The sequence below is a fragment of the Ahaetulla prasina genome, chromosome 16 (assembly GCF_028640845.1).
Source record: "Ahaetulla prasina isolate Xishuangbanna chromosome 16, ASM2864084v1, whole genome shotgun sequence".
Taxonomy (NCBI): Eukaryota; Metazoa; Chordata; class Lepidosauria; order Squamata; family Colubridae; genus Ahaetulla; species Ahaetulla prasina.
Genome location: NC_080554.1, coordinates 10,875,027 through 10,901,612, shown reverse-complemented (window position 1 = coordinate 10,901,612; position 26,586 = coordinate 10,875,027). Strand labels below are relative to the sequence as shown.

Here is a 26,586-nt window from a genome sequence, read left to right as displayed (position 1 = left end):
GCAATAGTCTTCATCCATTTGTATATTGTATACAAAGTCAACTTTTATTGCCCCCAACAATCTGGATCCTCATTAGATGATAATGATACTGTAGACAGATAGATGATACATATATATAGATATAGATATATATAGAGAGAAAATAGAAGACAGAAGACATTAGATGATAGATGATAGCTATTGTAGACAGATGATATACAGAGAAAATAGAAGGCAGATAGAAGACACTAAATGATAGACAGACAGACAATTGATAGAGAAATAGACAGACAGATGATAGGGATATATAACTAGATAGCTAGCTATCTAGCTAGATGAGAGAGAGAGAAAGAGGGAATAGATGAGATAGACAGGTAATAAGATAGATAAGATAGATAGGTAGGTAGGTAGGAGAAAGAGAGAGGATAGATGAATGGATAGATATAAGTAGATGTAGATAAGAGATTAGATAATATATATATATATATAGAGAGAGAGAGAGATTAGATAGAACAGAGATCTCCAACCTTAGTAACTTTAAGGCTTGTGGACTTCAACTCCCACAAGCCTTAAAGTTACTAACGTTGGAGACCCCTGAGATAGACTACATTAGAAAAGATAATTAATCTTCTCATAGTTCCCATCACCAATCTCTTTCCACTTATGACTGTATGACTGTTGCTGGCAATCCTTATGATTTATATTGATATATTGACCATCAATTGTGTTGTAAATGTTGTATCTTGATGAACGTATCTTTTCTTTTATGTACACTTGAGAGCATATGCACCAAGACAAATTCCTTGTGTGTCCAATCACACTTGGCCAATAAAATTCTATTCTATTCTATTCTATAAGCGGTCGGCCGGTCAGTCAATTCCAGGCCCAGAAACCTCCTATGGAGGCTTTCAGAGGCGGAAGCAGAGCCTCCCCGTGCAGGGGCAGTCTACCCGAGGAGAGCGAAGCGGCGGTTTTGACCCACGCGGCTTCCCGTCGCTGACATTGATCCCTCCCCTTCTCCCCCCCACTCCCCGCTCCCTCCATGGTGGGGGGGTGGTCCCTTGGCTCACCGTGAGGTTCGGAGATGACCGCGGAGCCTCCGCCTCAGCACGTCCTCGAAGCCGTGGATGAGGCGGCGGTAGCTGCCCACGCTACCATGGAGACACGGGAGCCGGGGCGTCGGCGGCCGCGGCCAGAAGCCGCCGCCGCCTCCCCCGCCGCCGTAGCAGCCGCCGCCTCCGCTCCCGCCGCCGCTGCTGTAGCACCGGCAGGCTCCCGCCGCCGCGGCCGCCGCCGAACAGCCGCCGCCGCTCCACGACCCGCAGAGCGGCTTCCGGCTCCGCCTCCGAGACCCCGCCCGCCGCTCCCCCATTGGACGGTTTAAACCCCACGCCAAACGGCGCGCACCCTCGTGACAGCCTCCGCTTCCGCCCGGCCCGCGCCTGCAGCCCGCCGCCCGGCTCGCTCGCCCTTAGTCCCGCCCTCCGTTGCCAGGAGACGCCGCGCGGGGCGTCACAAGGCGCGTCCGCCGCGCGAGAGAGAGATGGGAGGGGGAAGAAATGCCGCGACGCCGTTGCCGGGGAAACGAAGGGAGGGGCAGGGGAAAAAAAACTGACAGGCCTCGGTTCTGCTAACGGCTCTGGGGAAAACCTGGAACTGGAATACGGCTGTCGGATTGGGGAAAATATTTATTTTGTCAAATACATATTAAATAATATATATATATATATAAGTATAAGCATGAATTGATACATAAAATGAATACAACTAAAGGGAACATTATATATATATATATATATATTGTAACCCTTTCTGAGCTCGGGGACTGTAGTTCCCGTCATCTCCTACCACCTTGGTTCCTTTAGATCAGATCAAAGGCTCTTGGGGGGGGGGGAACTCGGGCCTGGATGTATCTGTTTGGATTGGACTTCATTCATACTGGGGCCCCCCTGAGGGAATAAAGACCCTTCTGGGTTTGGGATTACAGTTCCCATCATCCCCTGGCTTTATATGCATTATAGCAAATCAAGGGGTTTATATGGAACATTTTTTTTAAAGAATTGTTTTGACTAGTCAATTTGACTATATAAAAACAAATTCCTTGTGTATCCAATCACACTTGGCCAATAAAGAATTCTTTCTTTCTTTCTTTTTCTATCTATCTATCTATCTATCTATCTATCTATCTATCTATCTATCATATTTCTCATCTATATCTATCATATTTCTCATCTATCACCTCTTATCTATCACCTCTTATCTATCACCTCTATCACATCTATCATCTATCACCTCTTATCATCTATCACCTCTCTTATCTATCATCTCTATCTCTCATCTCTCTCACCTATCACCTCTCATCTATCCATCCATCCATCCATCCATCCATCCATCCATCCATCCATCCATCCATCCATCCATCTATCTATCCATCCATCCATCCATCTTGTAAGCCACTCAGAATTGTTTTGGATGGCGAGATGGGCACCGTATGAATTTAATAAAAAATAGATAAAATTATATCTTCAGCATCAGATCCTTTCCACCAACGGTGTTTTTAAATTGCTCTTCGGGCCTTTTTTTTTTTAAGGCTTCACAGGTGTTACAACGTGTAGAATTAAAACCCCAAAAGACACACAAAAGCATCAATACAGAAACCTGGCTTCGCCAGTTCTTCATTAGGGCTTTGTAGCGGCTTAAGAGGGGTGAGATTTTAATCAGAATTACAATAAAATGTCTCCCTCAGCTCCTTTGGGAGTGCTGACAATGGTCCTGTGAAGAAACAGCCTTAAGTTCAAGAACTGATTGTGATAGTTTGAGTTCAAAATGACAGGGAAATCCACTGTAAGCCCTGATTATGGTTTACAACTTGCCATATTTAACTATGGTCCAGCCGTCTTATGTATCGTACGTGGTGGACATGTGTAGAAGCCAAAAAAATACTGGACAAAAATACATATACGTGGCTGGAAAAGATGATAAAGCAACACATTGATTTAAAACCAGAAATATTCTTGTTGGGGAATGTTACCAGAAACTTATAGTAAAGAGAACACATATTTAATTATTCATCTATTAACTAGAATTTGTATTCGCACAAAATTGGAAAAGCGAAGATGATGAGAATGTGATTAGGAAAATATTAGAATGTGCAGAAATGAACAGATTCAACGCTGGCAATTAAGGAGAAAGAACAAACTGATTATTATATAATATGGGAATGGTTTTATCGATGGTTGGAGAATAAAAGTGGAAGTTGGAAATAAAAGGAGATTAAAAAAAGTAGAAAATATATTGAGATATAAACAATATAATTGTTAGCATTATTATTAGGATTATTATGCTTACTATTATTATATTATTAGAAGCCACGTTAAGAGGGGAAAATGAAAACGTTTACTATGCTGAATTGATAAATATACTATAATTGTAAGATTAATTAATATCAAAGTAGTGAATGTTGTTGTTGATGGTTATTGCACAGAGATATTTGTACCCAGACCACACACTGTTTAAGAGAAGATGGAATGTTTATATTTGAAAAAAAAAACCTTTAAAAAAAACCTATAGTACAGTCAATAAACCCATAATATAGATAGAGCTCTAACATAGAGCTGAGGAAGCTTCTTGAAATGAGAAGCAAAACATCTTCAAAGAAAAACCAAAAAAATCGTGTTGAAAAAGCACCTTTGGCTTAACATTCATATTCCAGATCCAATAGCCATTTCTGAGGTACTGTGCTGGTTGAACACCCTTTTATATGAACCCTAAGGGTCGAAAGCCTTTCGCTTTCAGCTAATGGGAAGAGGTTACAGGGAACCACATGGCTATTGGTCCTTCTGCGGGCACAAGGACCAATCGTCTTGCCAGATAAGAGAGCCAATAGAAGAGAGAAGTCTGAAGCTGGGCCACCAATTAGGTAAGTGCTGGCTTGGCAGAGAAGGGGGGGGGGTTATGGGGGGAGATGGTATATAAAGGGGGCAGCTGCCAGCAGGAGCCACTTTGCCCCTCAGAAGAGCTGGAGGTCAGGAGGAAGAGAAAGGAAGGCTAGAAGACTCTGAAGATAGTAGAGGTAGAAGGCAGAAGACAAGAAGAGAACTTGGAGAAGAGGAAGCTTTTGAGCTGAACACCAAGAACAGACTTGTGGGTCATCTGCAGCAATGCCAAGGAAGAATCCGAAGAAGGAAAAGTGACACCACTAAATCCAATCCCTGAAGAAAGGGAAGAAGTCACTGTAGGTGTTTAAGCTGAAGTCCTAGACATTGAAAAGACCAGAGAGAAGCTATTGGGAGGACCAGAGAGAGAACTCTCTGCTTTAATTCACCCTCTGGCTTGGAGCTGAAGTCCTAGAATCAGGACAAGAAAGCAGTGACCACTGGAGTGCAGAGGTCTCCAACCTTAGCAACTTTTAAGCCTTGTGGACTTAACTCCCCAACTCTGGGAATTGAAGTCCACAAACCTTAAAGTTACTAAGGTTGGAGACCTCTGCACTGGAGGACCAGAAAGAGAACTTTAAGAAACTTCACTTTAAATTTAGACTTTGGCTATTGTGAGGACCAGAACTTTGCTTGGGGAAGGCTCTAATTGGTGTAGAGCTTTCAAAGCCTAAATGCCTCTGCCCATAAGACCATGGGCTGGCCATCTATTCCTCTTTTAAGTCCCATTCTTTCCTGTAGAAGTTGCAGTGAAATAAAAGTGTCACACTTAAGAAATGCATTTTGATCCCTTCCTTTGTATTGAGTGTGTAAGCACAGATGTGATGGCTCAGTGGCTAAGACCCTGAGCTTGTCAATTTCAGTTCAGTGGTTTGAGTCCCTAGTGCTGTGTAACAGGGTGAGTTCCTGTTACTTGTCCCAGCTTCTGCCAACCTAGCAGTTCAAAAGCAAATAGAAAAATAGGGACCACCTTTGGTGGGAAGGGAACATAGTTCTGTGTGCCTTTGGCATTGAGTCATGCCAGCCACATGACCATGGAGCCATCTTCAGGCAGTGCTGGCTCTTCAGCTTTGAAACGGAGATGAGCACTGCCCCCTAGAGTCGGGAACATATGTATGAGGGGAACCTTTACCTTTTAAGCAGAAATCAAATTGGGAAGAATGAGCAAACAGTAAGCATTTTACACCCAGTAACACACCTGGGGTTTTTCTAAGGGAGGGAAAACAATTAAAAAGGATCATTTCTGGATCAGGCCAGGAGTTACACAAGTTTACAAACTTGTGTAAAAGGTTCCTTGTCATCATTTGTTTCCTTATAAAATTTACTTTTCACACACACACACACAAGTATTCTTCAAAGCTCCCATAAAGCTCATTATGGGATTTGGCTCCAAAAAATATTTAGGTATTTTGAAATTTTTTGCAGTAGGAAACCATACCAAGACACAGCAGCAAAAACAAAAAAAAAACCATTTTATTGTAACCTTTGCTTTCCTGAGCTGGAAGAACTTTGGGAAGGTTTTGCCTCCTAAGCTGAACAATCACACAGCTGGTTTAGGGATCACCCAGAAAACTAGATTATTAATTTTTTTTTGGCCTCAAAATCTGCCTCTCAAAAAAGGTCTGGCTTCAGATCAAAAATCCAGTTTGAGAAATCTGTATCTCACTATATTTCTCCGGGAAAAAAATAAAAACCAGTCTATATTTGTTATTTCATACACAACGCAATCATTCATTCTACCTCAATTTACTTCTCAAATGTTACGTTTGAGGCAGGGGTGTTAAGTAAAGGCCTGTTTCACTAAAACCAACAAGGAACAGCTTGGCAGCTGTTGGGTAACTGCAAATCCTTCTGACCAAAATAATAATAATAATTTCACGAGAATCATTTCAGATGCCAATTCTTAAATAGGTCTCTTCTAAAAGTCTGAAACGTAGAGCTATATCAACGTGGCAGGTTATTTCATTCGTGAGCAAGTTCCCTTGATCTATCATAGCCACAGTAAATAAATTTATCAGCTAAAAATAGTGCACAGGAATCATACCTGAACTATTCTGGCACCAAGGACTCTTTAAGCTTAGCTAAATCTGTTTTTTCCCCATAAAATTTCTTAGGACAGGATCTTATATATCCTTTTCCCCCAAATGTCTACTCCCAATTTCCTATTTGAATCCGAATAAGAGATGTCCACCAAATAAGACTATTGCACTCTTCGAAACTGTACAGTAATAAAAGCATCGTATCTGTCTATAACTGTCACCTATAAGCAGCACGGAGGCTTCTAGAAATAAAATAAAAAAAACAACCACCAAGGAATTGCATCCCAGAATATATAACCGTTAAAACCAAACATGGAAAAACAAGCATTTCCTTTCGTAAGCTGGCAGTAAAATTACAGTTCAGCCAGCTTGCAACGAAGGCCGCGTTCAAGGACAATTCAAAATGTTTTTTTGACTGGGGCAAAAGCGGCTTCGTAATAGCGTCCGAGCATCCGTTTCCTTCCATCCGGGCTTGAATTTCGTGTTTTGGAAAGTTGACCAGGAAGATAGTTGCTTTTAATTCAAAATTTAAGCCTCCAAACAAACACGGCCTCCTATTGGCTCTTCTAACCCTCTTCCTTAAAATCAAAATAAATCTGTATTTTCATTCTTCTGCTCGGGATTCTCCCCATGACCGTGATTTTAGTTCTACTCCAGTCCAATGCGCAGAACTACACTGCTTTAAATTGAAACAGCTTTTCCTAAGCAAGGCAAAAAAAATCTTGATCCCCGAAACTCAGCACCGTGCCCAGTTGGCTGCCTCCCCCTGACCGATTGCATCTTCCATGCGTTGGTACCAAGGCTGGATCTTAGTGTTCTCCATCACGTCGTCAAAAGCCTCCAAACCTTCCATGACCCGTAGGACTCCATAGACTGCCTGGGTGGAGAAGAAAAGGGGAAAAAAGTGGAAAATAATTACCGCATATGGTTTGCCAATTGCACAGTGGCAAGATAGGACAGCGCTCCAGAGGGTCAACGTCATTGCCCAGAAGATCATTTATTATTTATTTATTTATTTATTTATTTATTTATTTATTTATTTATTTATTTATTTATTTATTTATTCATTCATTCATTCATTCATTCATTCATATTTTTATACCGCCCTTCTCCGAAGACTCAGGGCGGTGTACAGCCAATAAAACAACAGAAATCCTAAACAAATTAAAATACTATAACAAGTTAAACTGTTTCAACTCCTACCCTCAAAACGACGCTATAGAGCACTGCACACCAGAACAACTAGACACAAAAACAGTTTTTCCCCGAAGGCCATCACTCTTCTAAACAAATAATTCCATCAACACTGTCAAACTATGTACTGAATCTGCACTACTATTAATCGTCTCATAGTTCCCATCACCAATCTCTTTCCACTTATGATTGTATGACTGTAACTTTGTTGCTGGCAATCCTTATGATTTATATTGATATACTGACCATCAATTGTGTTGTAAATATTGTACCTTGATGAACGTATCTTTTCTTTTATGTACACTGAGAGCATATGCATCAAGACAAATTCCTTGTGTGTCCAATCACACTTGGCCAATAAAATTCTATTCTATTCTATTCTATTCTAAAAATCTGATTCAACCGCTGTATACTTAAAATATTAGCTAAAATTTTTTTCAAAAACTAAAACCCTATTAAAACCCGCTAAAACCCCCCATACTAAAACCAATCAGGCCAGCCCCGCTTGGTGAAAAAAGAAAGTCTTGAGCTCACGTTTAAAGTTCCGGAGATCAGGGAGGAGACGGAGTCCCACCGGCAAGTCATTCCAGAGCCGGGGCCCCCACAGAGAACGCTCTTCCCCTGGGGGCCGCCAGCCGACATTGACTAGCTGACGGCACCCTAAGAAGGCCCTCCCTGTGAGCGCGCACTGGATGTACCGGACAATGGGAGGTAACTGTCGGCAGCAGGCGGTCCCGTAAATATCCCGGTCCAATGTCATGGAGCGCTTTAAAGGTGATAACCAATACCTTGAAGCGCACCCGAAAGACCACCGGCAACCAATGCAGCCTGCGCAGGAGAGGTGTTATATGGGAGCTACGGGGGGCTCCCTCAATCCCCCGCGCGGCCGCATTCTGTACCAGTTGGAGCCTCCGTGTGCTCCTCAAGGGGAGCCCTATGTAAAGAGCATTGCAGTAATCATTGGTTGCCCCCTCCACTTCTTGGAAAAGCTTTATAGCTCCCGCTGCCTTAAGAAAGTTTAAAACATTCTTAAAGATCCATCTCATCCTGGGCACCCTTTTTTTTTTTTAACTATTACCATCTGGCAGCCGGTACAGGGTAATAAAAACAAGGACAGATAGGCTGAAAAACAGCTTCTATCCCAGAGCAGTAACTATACTGAATTCTACGGTATAGTGCGATATTAACGCAATATCAGATTTTCAATTATATAGAATGGGAAGGATGTGTCTTTGTGTTCTTATTTTTATAGTTATAATGTACACTGAAGAATGGCTTTTAATTTCGTTGTACAATGTGCAACGACAATAAACTAAACTAAACTAAACTCTTAATTTGTGTCTCTCCTAGGATCGAGAAGGAACAAAAGGAAGAAAGAACATGACTTCTGGGCTTCACGATGCGTTTTTAGGATACAAGAGGAGTTCCTGAGGCCAAAATAGACTTCCATCTACTCTACAATTTCGCACCTTCTAGGCAAGGAATCGGGGTGAAATGCTCTCAGTTTGGACTGGATCGGCCGATCCGGTAGCCATGGCAACGGGTGGTTCGGAGAACCGGTAGCAAAAAATCCCTAGCCCCCACCCCATGCCCGGTCACCCACTTCCCCACTTGCCGCTTCTTTTAAAAAATGCTTTTAAAAGGTTAAAAAAAAGGCTCTGACGATCCCAGCTGAGCTGCCTGATCGTCAGAGCCTTTTTTTTTTTTTTACTTTTAAAAGCATTTTTTTACAACCTATTCCACCGAATAGGTTGTAAAAAAATGCTTTTAAAAGTGAAAAAAAGATCGCACGCCACAGCTGATCACACCTCACCCCGTGTGCTGTTCTACTTACCCCATGCCTCCTTTTGGCATGCAATGTGCATGCGCGCACCTTGCATTTGGTGCGTGGTGCACACCGTGCATGCACAGCGAGCAAATCGGTAGTAAACCGGTTCAGATTTCACCACTCCAAGGAATGCTACCATAACTTCACATCAATCCCATAACTCAATCAACCCATGGAACAGAAGTTAATAATAATAATAATAATAATAATAATAATAATAATAATAATAATAATAATAATAATAATAATAATAATAATAATAATAATAATTTAATTTCTATACCGCCCTTCTCCCGAAGGACTCAGGGCGGTTTACAGCCAAGTAAAACACAGTAAAAAAGTACAATATACAATTTAAACCAATTTTAAAAAACCTATTCAATTTGGCCCATTAATTAAAATACACAGTAAAACTATAAAAAACCCTATTAAAATTAATAGTGGCCTTCAGAAGATTAAAAGATTAAAATTAAAAGTTGTCTTCAGAAGTTATGGGAGCTTCATGGATGGGGAGGAACAGGCTCCAGCTCAACCCCTCCAAGACAGAGTGGCTGTGGGTTCCGGCGCCCCGGTACAGTCAGCTTACGCCTTCGCTGACTGTTGGGGGTAAAGTGTTGGCCCCCAGGGGAAGGGTGTGCAACTTGGGCGTTCTCCTGGACGATCGGCTGTCTTTTGAAGAACATTTGACAGCCGTCGCCAGGGGAGCATTTTATCAGGTTCGCCTGATTCGCCAGTTGCACCCTTTCCTTGACCGGGACTCCTTACGCACGGTCACTCATGCCCTCGTGACTTCCCGCCTGGACTATTGCAATGCTCTCTACATGGGGCTCCCCTTGAAGAGCACCAGGAGGCTCCAGCTAGTCCAGAATGCGCCTGCGCGGGTGATAGAGGGAGCACCACGATGCTCCCATATAACACCCATCCGCCATGGCCTGCACTGGGTGCCGGTAGCCTTCTGGGTGCAATTCAAGGTGCTGGTTACCACCTTTAAAGCGCTCCATGGCTTAGGACCGGGATACCTACGAGACCGCCTTCTGCCACCGATAGTCTCCCAACGACCTGTGCGCTCCCACAGAGTGGGCCTTCTCAGGGTGCCGTCGACCAAACAATGTCGGTTGGCGGCCCCCAGGGGGAGAGCCTTCTCTGTGGCAGCACCGGCCCTTTGGAATGAGTTGCCTCCGGGGTTATGCTATCTCCCTGACCTCCGGGCCTTCAAACGGGAACTGAAGACTTTATTATTTCATCGAGCCGGACTAGCCTAAGTGTATTTTTAATTGTAAATTTTATGGGGTTTTATGTCGGTCTATGACCGTTTTAGTTTGATTGGCCTACTAAATATTTGTTTTTAAATTCTTTTTAAATTTGCTATTTATTCTTTGTATTTTAATATGGCTGTAAACCGCCCTGAGTCCTTCGGGAGAAGGGCGGTATAGAAATTAAATTATAAATAAATAAAAATAAAAATCCCTGGAGGCTTTCAAGAAGAGACTGGACTGCCATCTGTCAGGAATGGTGTAGGGTCTCCTGCTTGGGTGGTGTGTGTGTGTTTGAACTAGAGGACCTACAAGAACCCTTCCAACTCTGTTAATTTGTATCTGTATCACTGCCCAGTTCTAGTTCTAGGTGTCTCTCCAGTTAGAATGATGGAAAGAGGCCAAGTCAAGAAGTCCAGTCCAGAAGAAGCTTCTCCCAGAAGTTCTTCCACTAATTAATTGTTCTGTTAGGAACAATGAATTGATCAACGGGATGGCTTCCCTCCAGATGTTGTGGGTGTGTCCATCACTGGAGGCTTTTAAGAAGAGACTGGACAGACATTGTCCAGAATGGTACAGGGTCTCCTGCTTGAGCAGGGGGTTGGTCTAGAAGACCTCTAAGAGGGCCCTTCCAACTTGGTTAACCTTCCTTGCCAGGATACATCCCATCTCATAAAGCTGCTTGCTTTTTGCAGGGGGAAGCCGAACAACCATTTCAGAAAATGTTAGAGTTATTATCAGAGCTAGAGAGCTCTGGAATTTGGCGCTCTCTGCAGCCCAAATTTCTGCCAGCACAGCCTTCAGCTGTGTCAAAAAGTTGAAGTCCAACAGGTAAAAGCAGGAAACGGAGAGGCTGCATTTCAATTAACAACTGGGCAAAGCAAAGGGCACCCGCCGAACGGGGGAACCAGGCTCGCCGTTTGTGGGTGCCAAGAACCCCCGAGACACCCCCAGTTTTAATCAGCCACGGCCTCATCTCTTTACCAAATCGGCAAGGTTAGGATGGTCTCCTCCCATGAACTTCCGGTGCTTGCCAACAGCCTTGAGCCAATCGTTGACCGCCTCGTACAAGTCTTGCCGGACATCGTCCCGCATATGGTGCCTGGATCGAAAAGCAAAGATCCGTGTGAGAAATCTATTCTTCTATTTACAGTAGAAGTGTCCAACCTTGGCCCGTGGACCAACTCCCAGAATCCCCCCGTGGACCAACTCCCAGAATCCCCCAGGCAGAATGGAAGGAAGGAAAAAGTTTGGGAAGGAGTGGGTTAGGGGCTATATCAGGGCATCCAACCTTGGTCATTTTAAGGTTGGTGTTCTGTCCCCTTCGCCTCAGTCCGAGCTATGGCTTAATTAGCCGGCACTATCAGCTCTGGCAGCACACTAGCGAGCGTCTGCCGAGTGTCTCTGTTATCTCCCTTGATGCCCATGAGTCAACAAACAGTACTTCAGCTCTAGTCAAGCAGTTGATTTGCCTGCTACGAAGAGGCATAGCAGCCCTTGCTGCTTTTATATCCTGTGGGGTGTGGCCTCCATGATTCAGCATTTCCTAGGCCTGCCCCACCCCTGCTTCTGTTGTTCCCTCCTCTCCTGCCTATGAAACCTAGAGTCCAGCCAGGCCTGATTGCCATCAGCTGGGTCTGGAGGCGTGGCCTGTGGGGAGGGGGAAGAGTCAGGGGACGGAGGCCTAGTTATCTCCTCCACCTGGCCTGCCTCTGGCTCCTGGAGCTGAGCCAGGGAAGCCGGTGCTCCCGAGGTAAGTCGTGATGGCCCTTCCCCCTCACTTTCCGAGTCACTTTCTGGCAGGGGCCCCGTCTCCAGGGGCGCAGACACAATAGTTGGTCATTTTACGACCTGTAGACTTCAACTCCCAGAATTCCCCAGCTAGCATGGAAGGAAGGAAAAAGGACTGGATTAGGGGTATCCAACCTTGGGCACTTTAAGGCCCATGGATTTCAATTCTCAGAATTGAAGCATGGCTGGCTGGGGAATTCTGGGAGTTAGAAGTCCACGGGTCTTCAAGCAGTCAAGTTGAACACTACTTGATCTGCACGTTAAGTGTACAGAAGTCCGACCTGGGCCTGCAGAAGCATCAGGAAGAACCAACCTTTTCTTCAACCTCTTGCTTACGAAGAACATGGCCGCCGCCCCCACGTATTTGGCAAAGAAGCCTTCCACCAGGCCAAACTTCCCTTCCCGCACGATGTAGTCAAAGGAAGCCAGGGCTTCTCCCGGCGAGCGGTAAACATTGGGAGAGATCAAATGGACCAGCCGATCGTCCACCCACTTCCGCCATTTCATTTCCTCTCTGGAAAAAAAAAAAGCAGGAAGCGATATAGTCCCCTTGGCTGGGTGGGGGAGCAAGCAGGAAGAGGGAGAGACAGCCCCCACTTAGCCTTTTCCAAAACCCCACCTATCCAAATACCAAAACCGGAGCCCCTCTCCCCACCCCGCTCTCCGAATTTACAGAGGTTCCTTGACATAATGTTGTGGCCCGCCAGCGGCCAGCAAAGCTGGCAGCAGAGTCAGAGAGTAAGGAGGCTGGGGAAGAATTTGGGCCAGTCCTGGGAGCTGAGGAAAGCTCGGACGAGGGCTCTGCGTCAGAGGCATCGGATGAGGGCTCTGCGTCGGAGGCAGAGAGGGAGCTAGACAGCAGCGAGGCAGAGGAACAGCTGGAGCCCGTTCCCAGCGTGCGCATGTGCAGAGCTGCCAGAAGACAAGAACAACTAAGGAAACAGGGTCGACTTGGGAGTAAAGCCACACCTTGGAGGTGATTGGCCCCTCTCCTCGCTTGGATTATTGTAATGCTCTCTACATGGGGCTCCCCCTGAGGTGCACTCGGAGGCTTCAGTTAGTCCAGAATGCAGCTGCGCGGGTGATAGAGGGAGCTTCGCGTAGCTCCCGTGTAACACCGCTCCTGCGCAGACTGCACTGGCTACCTGTGGCCTTTCGGGTGCACTTTAAGGTTTTGGTTATACGACCTTTAAAGGGCTCCATGGCTTAGGGCCTGGGTACTTACGGGACCGCCTGCTGTTACCACATGCCTCCCACCGACCCGTACGCTCTCACAGAGAGGGACTTCTCAGGGTGCCGTCCGCCAAGCAGTGTCGGCTGGCGGCCCCCAGGGGAAGGTCCTTCTCTGTGGGGGCTCCCACACTCTGGAACGAACTTCCCCCGGGTTTACGCCAAATACCTGACCTTCGGACCTTTTGCCGCGAACTGAAGACATATCTTTTCATTCGCGCGGGGCTGGCTTAAATTTTATTGATTTTAAATTTTCTACTACTAATTTTTAAATGGGGTTTTAGTTTCTATATATTTTAAAGTTTTAGGCCAATTATAATAAGTTTTTTAATTTGCATTTTAAATTGTATATTGTATTGTCTGTTTTTACTTTTGCCTGTACACCGCCCTGAGTCCTCCGGGAGAAGGGCGGTATAAAAATCAAATAAATAATAATAATAATAATAATAAAAACAAAAGAGGAACGAACGGGGAGGGGGCTTTTGCAGGAAGCAATTCAGTCGTTTGAAGAGTGGGAAGATCCCAGAGACTCTGTGCCAAGTTTTGCCTTGCACTCCGTTTGGAAACTATTGGCATGGCAGCTTTCCAAGCGAGATAAGGCCAAGCCTTGCTGACTGTGAATGAAAGCAATTCACAGTTTGTGTAAATAAAAGGGGTTTTGTTGGGCCCGAGACTCTGCTTCCTGCTTTTTAGGGAAGCCTAGGTCAGAACACGTACGAGCACGATAAAGCCCAACATTCCTGTGGCTCAGCGAGACAGTTTTTAAGTGAGTTTTGCCCCATTTTCTGGCCACCGTTAAGGGAGTCAGGGCCGTCGTTAAATTAGTCACACTCTCGGCTTCCCCGTTGACTTTGCTTGTCAGAAGGTCGCAAAACGAGATTCCATCACCCCCCCCAGTGGGACATTGCAACCGTCGTAAGCACGAGTCGGCTGCCAAGCAGCTGTATTTCGTTCGCGTGGCCACGGGAAGGTTGCGACGGTCGTTAAGACGTGTTGTACGTTCAAGCTGCCACTAAACAAACGGTCATAAGCCGAAGAGTATCCATACAAAATGCACCCAGACGTAGTATTTTTTTTTTAAGCACTGCCGGTCAATTTCGCTGCCATTGTAATGGTGGGGGGGTCATTGATTAAACCATTTTTAGCATGCAGAAAATCCAGATAGCGCAGCCTTTCCCGGCATGAGATTAATTCAGAACGCATTTAGGATAAAACGTGCGCAGCCTTCCCTACTCAACAATAAGGGTAAAGGTTCCCCTCGCACATATGTGCTAGTCATTCCTGACTCCAGGGGGCGGTGCTCATCTCTGTTTCAAAGCCGAAAAGGCAGCGCTGTCCGAAGACGTCTCTGTGGTCATGTGGCCGGCATGACTCAATGCCAAAGGTGCATGGAATGATGTTCCCTTCCCACCAAAGGTGGTCCCTATTTTCCTACTTGCCTTTTTTTAACATGCTTTTGAACTACTAGGTTGGCAGAAGGCAAGTAATGGGAGCTCACTCCATTACGCGGCACTAGGGACTCGAACCGCTGAACTGCCGACCTTTCGATCGACAAGCTCAGCATTTTAGCCACTCAGCCACCGCGTCCTCAATACAATACAATATTATTTTATTATATAATAAAATATTAATTATATATATACTATATATAATAATATATAATTTATTTTCTTATTTATTTATTTGTCACAACAATATACATAAGCATCACACAAAAAGATTATATAGTATATAAACATATATATGAAGAAATATAAGAAGGTATAAGTATATATATATATATATATATATATATATATATATATATATATATATATATATATATATATATATATATATATATATATATATATATATATATATATATGAAGAAAAAAAGAAAAACAATAGGACAGGAACGGTAGGCACGCTTGTGCTCTTATGCATGCCCCTTACGGTCCTCTTAGGAATGGGGTGAGGTCAATAGTGGAAAGTTTTTGGTTAAAGCTTTTGGGATTACGGGAAGAGACCACAGAGTCAGGTAAAGTGTTCCAAGCACTGATGATTCTGTTGCAGAAGTCATATTTTCTGCAATATAATATTATATTGTTGACAATATAATAGTCAACAATACTCTTATCAAAAAAAGAAAACAAAAAAAAAAAAGATAGACAGGACTTCTTTTAACAGCAATCTGGGCAGGAAGTTGCATCTAAAACTATGGTGGTTTCAGGTTTCTCTGGATTTTTGCACCCTCCCTCTCCCCATAAGTACAATTTTTGCAAACTTCGCCCCCCCAAAACCCTCCAAGCGAGACCCACTTACTTCCTTACTTCCTCGACAGGATAAACGCTGAGAGTTTCCTTGCTGTCCAGCATCAACCAATACTTGTTCCCAAACTCAGTCACCTCCTTCCCTTCGCTATTTGTGGCTTTTATGGAAGGGTAGTAAGTGGCGATTTCTTCCAAGCTCTTCCTGGAAAAGAGAATTAGGTCCCCGTCAAAGCAGGCTCGGATCCTTCTTTCATAACAACAGTTACATTGTAAGCCGCCCAGAATCGCTGGATACGACATGGATCATCCTCTTTTAACGACCTCATAATCCCTTGCGGGGTAGAGTCTGGGCGACTAAATGGAGCTGAGTGTTTTAATGGCCGGACGCCCTTCCTGTCGCCAATGCAGAGTTTTGTTTCAGCAGATATATTCCCATTGTGGCCAGAGAGAGAAATATCTGCCTCTACCTAGGATCGAACTCACAGCCTCCCGATTGTGAGGCGAGAGCTCCGCCTTCTAGCCCACCGCACCATTCTAGGATCTACTCTAGGATACAACATGGATGGAGAATGAATTTCATAAGAATTAGAATTAAAATACTTTATTTGGCCGAGGGTGATTTAGACACTCAAGGAATTTGTCTCCGGTGCAGAAGCTCTCAGTGAAAATAATAATAAATTAAATTAAATTAAATTAAATTATTAATATAATATAATATAATATAATATAATATAATATAATATAATATAATATAATATAATATAATATAATATAATATAATATAATATAATATAATATAATATAATATATTATAAATAAATATAGCATAACGTAACATAATATATAAAATAAAGGAACAAGATTATCCAGACACACATATTTTAATTTATTACATTTCTCTGCCATCCATCTCCCCTACAAGGTAACTCTGGGCAGTTTGCAAATTTTAGAAACAAGTGTTCCCCCCCCCCCCCAGTTAGACTGAACTCTGATGAGAGCTACAATAGCTTACTAGTCTCCCTTTATTTCTTTGCCGGTAAAATATAAATTTAACATAGAAACAAGTGAAAAGCAGTCAAAAGCTGAAATCAAACCGACATTAAAATAGTATTAAAAACTGCCCTGAACCCCTTCAACATATAGCCAACAAATGCATACATTTTCTATTACACCTTTTTTGTTTTGCAAACCCCAAACAGGAAATCCCTATGACCCACTAGAGAGTGGAAGAGGGCAGAGGTGGGAGAAATATCTAGATTGAACAGCCAAGAAGTGGATGGAGATAAAGATCCAAGAGTGGAATACGGGAGGCCAGTCAAAAAAAAGCAGTAGCGATTGAAGTATTGAAGCGGGCAAGAGATGACGGATAGATGATTTCTCCTTTTTGTTGTTTTTTCTGATTTGCTGTTCCTTTTCTCTTTCTTTCCTTTTTTTAGGTAGGTGACATGACTAGAAGTTAAGTAGGATAGAAAGAAAATGTTTTTTTAATAAAAGGTAAGATGATTAAAAGTTAGAATAAGAGATAGATAGGAGCTGCTGATCCAATTCTACAGAGGAATTATTGAGTCTGTCATTTGCACCTCTATAACTGTCTGGTTCGGTTCTGCAACCCAACAAGAAAAACACAGACTTCAGAGGATCATTAGAACTGCAGAAGAAACGATGGCTACCAACCTGCCTTCCATGGAGGACCTGTATACTGCACGAATCAAGAAGAGGGCCGTGAAAATATTTACAGATCCCTCACATCCTGGACATAAACTGTTTCAACTCCTACCCTCAAAACGACGCTATAGAGCACTGCACACCAGAACAACTAGACACAAGAACAGTTTTTTCCCGAAGGCCATCACTCTGCTAAACAAATAATTCCCTCAACACTGTCAAACTATTTACTGAATCTGCACTACTATTAATCGTTTCATAGTTCCCATCACCAATCTCTTTCCACTTATGACTGTATGACTATAACTTGTTGCTGGCAATCCTTATGATTTATATTGATATATTGATCATCAATTGTGTTGTAAATGTTGTACCTTGATGAACCTATCTTTTCTTTTATGTACACTGAGAGCATCTGCACCAAGACAAATTCCTTGTGTGTCCAATCACACTTGGCCAATAAAATTCTATTCTATTCTATTCTATTCTATTCTATTCTATTCTATTCTATTCTATTCTATTCTATTCTATTCTATTCTATAAATAAGAGAAAAGGGGAATATTAGTGTATGCACCTTTATATAATAAAATAAAAGCAATAACAAGAAAAAACATGGAATAATTGAATAATGAGACTGCAACTTAATATAAATGTGTATTATTAGAAATATATAACTTGATTGAATGTAATAACTATGATTAATTTTACTGGTTTTATTTGTATTAAAATGCATGATACCCAGGTGCCGTGCAGTTCGTGCATTGATATGCTGGTAACAAAATAAAAAACTTGAGGAAAAAAGGAAAGCCCTAGGACCCAGATACGCAACTAGCTGAAGAGAAAAGAGTTACCAAAAAGTAACCAGTTTCCCAATTTCATCTTTCTTTCACCACTTCCTACAAATTTCTCTTTTTCTGGAATACCAACGGCGAGCCTCAGGAAACAGGTCTGAGGAGTTGCCCAGTCTTTTAAAACCTCTCAACGTGGAAAATATAGACCTAAACTTATTTGGCGGGAAGAAGAATGGAAGAATTTTCCTTCTCTCCCTAAAAGAAAGACAGAAAAATGATCTTTTACCTGGATATAAGGTAGGATTTAATGGCGCTGATGATGACGGAAGAATCGTTCAGTTGCTGGAAAAAAAAACACAGAATGAACGGTAAGCATCCATAAGCCAGAATCCAAAACAGGTGGTATTTAGCCGGTTCGGACCGATTCACCCTAACCGGTTGTTGTGACCCAGGCCCAAGTAGGTAGTAGGAAACTCAGTCTGTGAAAAAACAAACAAACTTTATTCAAACAGCTGAGAATTACTTCATTCCCAGCGTAGTTCAACTAAATTAAAGCAAATTCTTCCCAACGCAAATTCCTCAGTCCTATCGCAAACCTTGGTCCAATTAGGCAAACTGCCAAAAGCCTTTCTTGGCAAACGTTCAGAAGTCACAAAAATAAATGCAAGATGTGGATGAAGAAGAAGACGAACCTACCAGCATTGTTTTCCGGCAAAGCCCAAACACCGTTGCTGGTCTTTTAAGCCTTATGGGAGGGGCCAATCATCTCTTGGCAGTACTCCTGAGTTGTCCTCTCTGCTTGAGCTGCTCTTGCCTTCTGGCAGCTCTTCTCATGCCTGCATTAGGAACAGGCTCCTTCTGTTCCTCTGCCTCACTACTATCAGCTTCTGGAGGCTCTGTAGTCCACACCTCCCTCCCCGATGGCCCTGGCCTCACCTCAGCCTTATCGCTGTCCGACTCCGTTGCCAGCTCCGCAGGCTGCTGGCGGACCACAACCCTGCCCCAGCTCTATGCCATCCTATTTAGGCACGTTTTTGTGTCGTGGCACATGTGCGGAAAGCGCACACACCAGCAAAGCACATGTACGGAAGGCCGGCTGCATGCATGGACGCGTGTGCACTCTCATTTGCAAACCGGTAGGGAAAGTAAGTGAATAGCACCCCTGATACAAAACCTCTTTCTCACACTTAGCTCAGCTTTTGATCTATTCTAACACCATTGCAGTTTAATTTATTGAAACCAGAACCAGAATAAGAGCTGCCAGTCTGAAATCATTTGGACAACCTGGAGAAATTTCCTAACAGTGAGCACAATGGATCAATACGGGGAGTCCTCGACTTACTTACAACGGTCATTTAGTGACCGTTCGACGTTACAACGGGATTGAAGACACGTGATTTATGACCGTTTTTCACACTTGCAGCATTCCTATGGTCACGTGATCAAAATTCAGCTGCTTTGACAATTGACTCGTATTTATGACGGTCACAGTATCGGGGTGTGTGTGTGGGGGGGGGTCATGTGATCCCCTTTTGCGACCTTCTGACAAGCAAAGTCAACAGGGAAGGCAGATTATTAACTTATCGACGGCAGCCATTAACAAATGTCTCACTTAGCAACAGAAAATTTTGGGCTTGGCTGTGGTCGTTAAGTCAAGGCCTACCCGTGGAATGTCTTGCCTCCAGAAGTTGTGGGCGCTCCATCGTTGGAGACTTTTAAGAAGAGACTGGAAGGGGGTTGGGCTAGAAGACCTCCAAGGTCCCTTCCAACTCTCTTATTCTGTTACAATAATCTGGTTAAGGACCAGGCAAATCCTTTGTGCCCAAAAAACACACAATACATTTGCCTCTATCGGATGGGGGGGGGGGGAGAAGATAATTGAAATCGATCATCATATTTATTCAAAGTCAGCAAAATTGAAAACCAAAACAAACCAGGACGAAGTAAATAAATACAATATAATACGAAGCAAAGAGGGATTGGCCAACTCAGAAACTCACCAGAGCACTTTCCGTATCGATGAGAAGAATGGGGACTTTTCTGTAGGAGGAAAACTTGATTTCTCTCCTCATTACCGGGTTCACCTCCACAATGTCATACGGCAGCCGGTGATAATCCAGGAAAGCTCGGACTTTGCTACAGAACGGACAGGTTTTATACTGGTAGAGTGTCAGATGGAGATGGCCATCAGGCAGGATCTGGAAGGGAATTCAAGATATATCCAGCTTCGGGCTGTTTGCTGGCAATTCCTTCCCCGAATGAAAACACACAACCCAGGGGAAAACAAACACAGACGCACACACACAAGTTGGATCTAGAAGGGAATTCAAGATATCTCCAACTTCGGGCTATTTGCTGTTAATTCCTTCCCTGAATGAAAACACACAACCCAGGGGAAAACACACAAACACACAAGTTGGATCTAGAAGGGAATTCAAGATATATCCAACTTCGAGCTATTTGCTGGCAATTCCTTCCCCAAATGAAAACACACAACCCAGGGGAAAACAAACAAGACGCACACACACAAGTTGGATCTAGAAGGCAATTGAAGATATATCCAACTTCGGGCTATTTGCTGGCAATTCCTTCCCCGAATGAAAACACACAACCCAGGGGAAAACACACACACACGTTGCTCCTTCCCCTATTCTAACCTAAAAAACCCCCCTTTTTTACAAATTCTCTGCTTTTGCAAAATTCTGCAGGCTCTGATTTTAGCTGGCATTCAAGACTTTCTCGCCTGCTTTTAAAGCCCTGTGGACTTCAACTCCCAGAATTCCTCCGCCTGCCTGCCCCACCTTGCATGAATGCATGGGAATTCTGGGAGTTGAAGTCCAGGCAGCTTCAAGGGGCCCAGGCTTGAGATTCAACCATCTGGCAAAGCTCAGCAAAAAATTATTAAAATTAAAATTAAAAAGGCACCTTTGGGGCGGCTGCTTTTTTTTGGCGGGGGAGGGAGTTTCCTGAGGATCCGGGGGTAGGAAGAGACACCAGATTGCAAGGTGAACCGCCCAAAAATCCTCCCTCTCCCCAAGTATCCACAACCCGCTGCGCCCCATGGGAGTTGCAATCCCCACCCACCTTACCCCCGGATGGGTATTTGCAATGGTTGTAAATTGCAAGAATTGCAACGATGGTTGCAAATTGCAAGAATTGCAACGACCCCCCCCCCCGGTGCAGAGCAGAGGTTTGCACATCTGGCTTCTTCCCTCCACCCCACCCCCCCCGCCCTCCTCTTCCTCGCTTTTACCCCGTCCCGGTGCTGCTCGGCCAACTGTTTCTGGGCTCCGAAGCGGCGGTACAGAGTCCGGCCGGTGCCCACCGCGGCTCCCAGCGCGAAGGCGGCCCCTAGCAAGACCCTGGAGGGAGGCCAGCTCCAGCCTCGGCCGGGGCTCCCGGAGAAGGAGGAGAAATCGGTCCGGGGCAGCCGCCAGGCGCTCCTCCACCCCAGGCCGGCCCAGCCGTTGCATGCAACCCGCACCAACGCCATCTTCGCCTTTTGCAAGGAGGAAGGCGGGCGGGCGCCAGGGGAAACCCGGGCTGGGTTGGGTGGGGAGCTTTGCAATCCATGCAAACTCCGCTTGGGTCTAAGAAATCCACGTTAAGATGCATCCGGGGAATTGCAGGCTGACACGCGTTTGCATTCTCACGTGCAGCGGCGGAGGGTCGATGCCTTGCGCCTGGGTTTTGGGGGTGTTGCTTTTTTGAGGGGGGTTAATGCAAAGCGTGCACTGCAAATAGCCCCCTCCCTTCGCTAAAGCGACGCTTCCCCGTTTTGCACGGGTGTGCTGAGCCCGGGTCTCGTGTGAACGCGGCCCGCTGAGGATCGAGGCACGCCTGGGGTCGGAGCGGGTTCGCGAGGAGGAGGCCTCGAAGGAAGAAGCCCCCCACTCTCTCTCCCTTGATTATTCCCCTTCTCGGAAAATAAAATAATAATAATTATTAATTATTTGCTTTTATGCTTCCATCTGCAGCATAGCTGTCAATCGCCTCGCCCGCCCGCGTCCATCCAAACCGGCGGGCCGTGCCTAGAACCATAAACTTTAAAGCAAACGAAGGGGCGGGGTTTCTTAGAGGCGCAGGCGCTGACCTTCGGAGGAGGTCAATTGCTCTTCTTCATTTCACCGCCCCTTTAAAAAAAAAGGGACCTTGGTGATCCTTCATTGATTTTTTTTTAAAAAAAAGGTGGGGGGTGATGTGAATAAATCTTTTGTTTGCTGGGTGCTTCCTCCCTTAAATTACCTCCCCCCCTTTTCTCCCAATTAAATTCTATTGATTTTTTATTGCGCATCATCAATCACTATGAACGCCATTAAGAGCGTTTGCTGCCTTTAATGCTTAAATTAATTCAGTTCAATTCAAATCTTTTATTGTCAGTGCACAATTTATGTGCAATGAGATTGGTTGAGATCCCTCACTGCACCCCCCAACACAACATAACACAATACAACACAACTCACAGTGAAGGCAGAAAAGCACTAACCCAATAAATCTTAAAACATATATATGTTTTCTGAGGTTTTCGTTGGTATTTGTATGTAGGTATTTGTATGTAGGTCTTTGGTTATTCGGGTTTTCTTCCACGTAAAATTGGAAGTGTCTTGGCGACGTTTCGACGGAGTCTCATTCGTCATCTTCAGGCTTCAGCTTCGTGCTTCTGGGAGGCAGGTAACCTTGAGATCCCTCACTGCACCCCCAACACAACATAACACAATACAACACAACTCACAGTGAAGGCAGAAAAGCACTAACCCAATAAATCTTAAAACATATATATATATACACACACACACACACATATATGCACACACACATATATATACACACATATACACACAGATATATACACACACATATATACACACACAGATATATATATATATATATATAAATAAAATATATATATATATATATATATATATATATATATATATATATATATATATATATATATATATATATATAATTTATTATATCTATCTATAATTTGTATATCTATATATATAAATAATAGATACATATATATAAATTATATATATAAATATATAAAATTTATATATATATAATTATATAATTATATAATTTATATCTATATAATTTATATAATTTATATTTATATATATATATATATATGTAGGTCTTTGGTTATTCGGGTTTTCTCCCGCGTAAAATTGGAAGTGTCTTGGCGACGTTTCAACGAAGTCGAAAACAAATATATATATATATTTGTTTGTAGGTCTTTGGTTTGTAGGTCTATTTGTTTTCGTATATATATGTATGTATATATATGTGTATATGTATATAATAAATCATTATTATAAATAATACATTATTATTACATAAATGCTTAAATTAATACGTCTTCGATTTCATAGTCACGATTATTAATATCTGGGGGGGTGGGAATTGTAAATAACCTGGGGCGAGGGGGCGGGGCCGGAAGCCCGCGAGGGGGCGTGGCCTGGCTGTTTTGCAACATTGTCTCTGCGTTCCATCCGGGAAGTGGTGGGCGTGGCTTAGCGGGCGCTTCCCAAGCCGGGATGTCAGGTCCGAACGGGGAGCCGCAGCTCCATCTGGGGCGGGGCGGCGAGGAAGAGGAGGAAGAGGAGGAGGAAGGCTTCGGGGAGGCAGGTAACCTTGAGATCCCTTTGCAAGGGTAGATCCCCCTCAGTGGATCCCTCTCTGGGGGAGGATCTTCCTTTGCTTTCTCCCCCCCAAGGGATCAAGCCAGGAGGGGGGCTGCTTTTGCAACGTGCCTGGAGCTGGAGAGGGGATCTTATTGGTGATCCCTGGCAAGCGGAAAGCCAGCAGATCCAGAGGATCTGCCCAGAAAGCATTTCCGTACCCCACCCCACTCCCGTGATCCTTTGTAGATCTATCCTTTTGTGCCAGATGGCCGTATAAATAGGATTAATATTAATTACTAAGCTTGTCAATCAGAAAAGGCCGGCAGTTCGTCGGTTCGAATCCCTAGTGCAGGTCTCCGGCAGGAGCAGGGGGTTGGGCTAGATGACCTCCAAGGTCCCTTCCAGCTCTGTTACTGTTACATTAAATTTTTTTTTATTTGCATTTATATCCCACCCTTCTCCAAAGACTCAGGGCGGCTTACACTATGTTAGCAATAGTCTTCATCCTATTTATATATTTATATACAAAGTCAACTTTTATTGCCCCCAACAATCTGGGTCCTCATTTTACCTACCTCATAAAGGGTGGAAGGTTGAGAACCTTGGGCCTGGTGGGACTTGAACTTGCAGTAATTGCAAGCAGCTGTGTTAATAACAGACTGTCTTAGCAGTCTGAGCCACCAGAGGCCCCTCCATATGTGGGTTTCTGTCTCTTCACGCTGTGGAAGAGCTGCCTGTCTGGGTTTTAGCCAGTCTGGCAATCATCTCAAAAGATTGCACCTAGAGAGATTTTAAAATAGAATCATAGAGTTGGAACCGGGACCTCGGAGGTCATCTAGTCCAACCCCTGTTCAAACCGGGAACTTCTATACCATCCAGGTCAAATGATTATGCAGTCTATTTTGGAAAACCTCCGGCTATGGAGCCCCCCCACCCCCTGCATCCCAGAAGGCAAGGCTAAAATAAATTTTACTTATTTATTGCAATTACTACACAGGTTATTTCATATCCGATTTTTAATGGTTTTTTTAAAAAAATGTTTATTATGCTGTAAGCATGCCTAGAAGCTCATTTGCTAGGAGACAGGCGGTCAATAAATTTATCAATGAAATAATTAAAAGAATTAATAATTAACTAGGACTGATGACGACACCTAGTTGGGTCATGGAACGTCTACAGGAAAAGAAGCAAGCTGAGAGAGAGAGCACCAAGGAGCCCGCAGTCATTCTCCTCCTCCTCCAAACCCAATTCCCTTCCAGCACTGATAATGTTAGCTAGTTGGGTCATGAAACGTCTACAGGAAAAGAAGCAAGCTGAGAGAGCACCAAGGACCCCACAGCCGTCGTCCTCTTCCTCCTCCTCCTCCCTTCCATAAACCCCTCTCCCTTCTAGCACTGATGATGTTCCCTAGTTGGGTCATGGAACATCTGCAGGAAAACCACCAAGGACCCTTCCATTTCAACCCTGAGCTCCAAATCTCCTTTATGAATTAAAAGACATCCCAGAGGGGAGAAAGAGTGGAGTTACCTCCAGGATCCCTTTGAAAAGCACTTTTGCCTTTTGCATTCCCTCCCGAACAGAATACGCCTCCATCAACTTGATGCTGGACCAGATCAACTCTTGCCTGGATCACTTGGAGGAGAAAAACGATCACTTAAACACCCAGCTGAAGGAGCTGCTGGAATCGAACCGGCAAACTCGTCTGGAGTTCCAACAGCAGCAGCAGCTTGGACAGGATGGGGAACCCCGAAAAGCTCAACCGGATTCTTAAAGAGTTGAAAATCAACTTTTGAAGGGTTGCAGCTGTCTGGCTCATGAGGTTCGCCGGCAGATTCTCTTCAATCCGGCTTTAAAAAAATAATCACAGGATCTCGTGGTCGAGTTGGAGGGATCCCCATACTGTAGATCTTGTGGTTTTTTTTATAATTGAAAAAGTTTTAGAAAACAAACCAACATTTCCCCCCCCCCTCAAAACCCCCTCCCCCCCCCGGCTTCCCGGATCAATCACAAGGTATTATTACGCATAAGCCAAACATAGACTAAAATTTTCCCTTCCAACCCAATTAGCCTCATCATCCGAGTCTTTTCATTTCCTAACCTCCCCCATAATATTCTAAGACAACACATCCTTATTATTCAAAGGCAGCCTGATATCTCTTAATCTGATATCTATTTTGTAAATAATCAATCCATTTTTTTCCATTCAATTAAATATCTTTCCTGCGTATTGTCTTTCTAAAGACTTAAATTGATCTTGAACTTAATAACAGCAGCAAGACTGCTGACCGGACAATATTGGAAGAAAAAAGAATTACCTACGATAGAAGAATGGATATTGAAAGTTATCAACTTGGCTGAGATGGCAAAAATCTCAACCTTACTGTAGATCTTGTTAAGTGTTTCTTAAGCAAGTTTTTTTTTTTTTTAAATAAATGGGTGCGGTGGTTGTGGAAGTTGTCGTAGGGAGAGGTAGGGTGTGTTTTACACTCGTTTTAAATTTCATTGAGTGAGCGGTTTGAGTTACAATGGAAAAAAAAACACCTGACTTACGACTTACGTTTTTCACCCTTACGACCATTGCAATATCCCCGTGATCAAAATTCAGATGCTTGGCAGTCCTATTTCTAACAGATTTATCTAACAGAGTTGGAAGGGGACCCTGCAGGTCATCTAGTCCATCCCCCCCCACCCCGCCCCGCCCAAGCAGGAGACCTGCCTCTACCTAGGATCGAACTCACAGCCTCCTGATTGCGAGGCAAGAGCTCCACTTCTAGGCCACTGCAGAGGTGGATCTCTTGGAGTTTATTTATGACAGTGGTAATGTCCCAGGGGTGATATGATCACCTTTTGCAAACTTGACAATGGGGGGGAAAGCCACTTTAGAACCAGGTTACTAACAACTGCACCGAGTCACTCTAACAACGATTGCAAGAAAGAGCATAAAAATGGGGCTCAAAATATTTTCAACCACCGTCTTGCTTAGCGACAAAAATTTCGG

At 43.9% G+C, this 26,586-nt stretch overlaps 3 protein-coding genes and 1 long non-coding RNA gene across 4 annotated transcripts in view; 2 read left to right on the top strand and 2 right to left on the bottom strand.

Annotated features, from left to right (window-relative positions):
* The window catches only part of ODF2 (outer dense fiber of sperm tails 2), a 33,149-nt gene extending 31,798 nt beyond the window's left edge, over window positions 1–1,351 (bottom strand). The window contains exon 1 of the mRNA XM_058159605.1: window positions 1,050–1,351. Within this exon, the coding sequence (XP_058015588.1) occupies window positions 1,050–1,351 (302 nt within the window). The remainder of the gene's footprint in view (window positions 1–1,049) is intronic.
* Window positions 1,352–2,367: 1,016 nt separating this feature from the next.
* On the top strand, window positions 2,368–5,590 carry LOC131186254 (uncharacterized). Its single transcript, XR_009152328.1, has 2 exons — window positions 2,368–4,367; window positions 4,476–5,590. It is a non-coding gene; the product is annotated as an uncharacterized LOC131186254 (long non-coding RNA).
* Window positions 5,591–6,230: 640 nt separating this feature from the next.
* PTGES2 (prostaglandin E synthase 2) lies at window positions 6,231–21,961 on the bottom strand. Its single transcript, XM_058159622.1, has 7 exons — window positions 21,212–21,961; window positions 19,959–20,156; window positions 18,245–18,300; window positions 15,554–15,703; window positions 12,333–12,533; window positions 11,213–11,330; window positions 6,231–6,830 (listed from the first exon to the last, which is right to left on the bottom strand). The coding sequence occupies exons 1-7, from the start codon at window positions 21,449–21,451 to the stop codon at window positions 6,690–6,692; spliced, it is 1,104 nt and encodes a 367-aa protein (XP_058015605.1). The 5' UTR covers window positions 21,452–21,961; the 3' UTR covers window positions 6,231–6,689.
* A 1,502-nt stretch (window positions 21,962–23,463) lies between these two features.
* BBLN (bublin coiled coil protein) lies at window positions 23,464–26,011 on the top strand. Its single transcript, XM_058159634.1, has 2 exons — window positions 23,464–23,592; window positions 25,169–26,011. The coding sequence occupies exons 1-2, from the start codon at window positions 23,502–23,504 to the stop codon at window positions 25,357–25,359; spliced, it is 282 nt and encodes a 93-aa protein (XP_058015617.1). The 5' UTR covers window positions 23,464–23,501; the 3' UTR covers window positions 25,360–26,011.
* The last annotated feature ends 575 nt before the right edge of the window (window positions 26,012–26,586 follow it).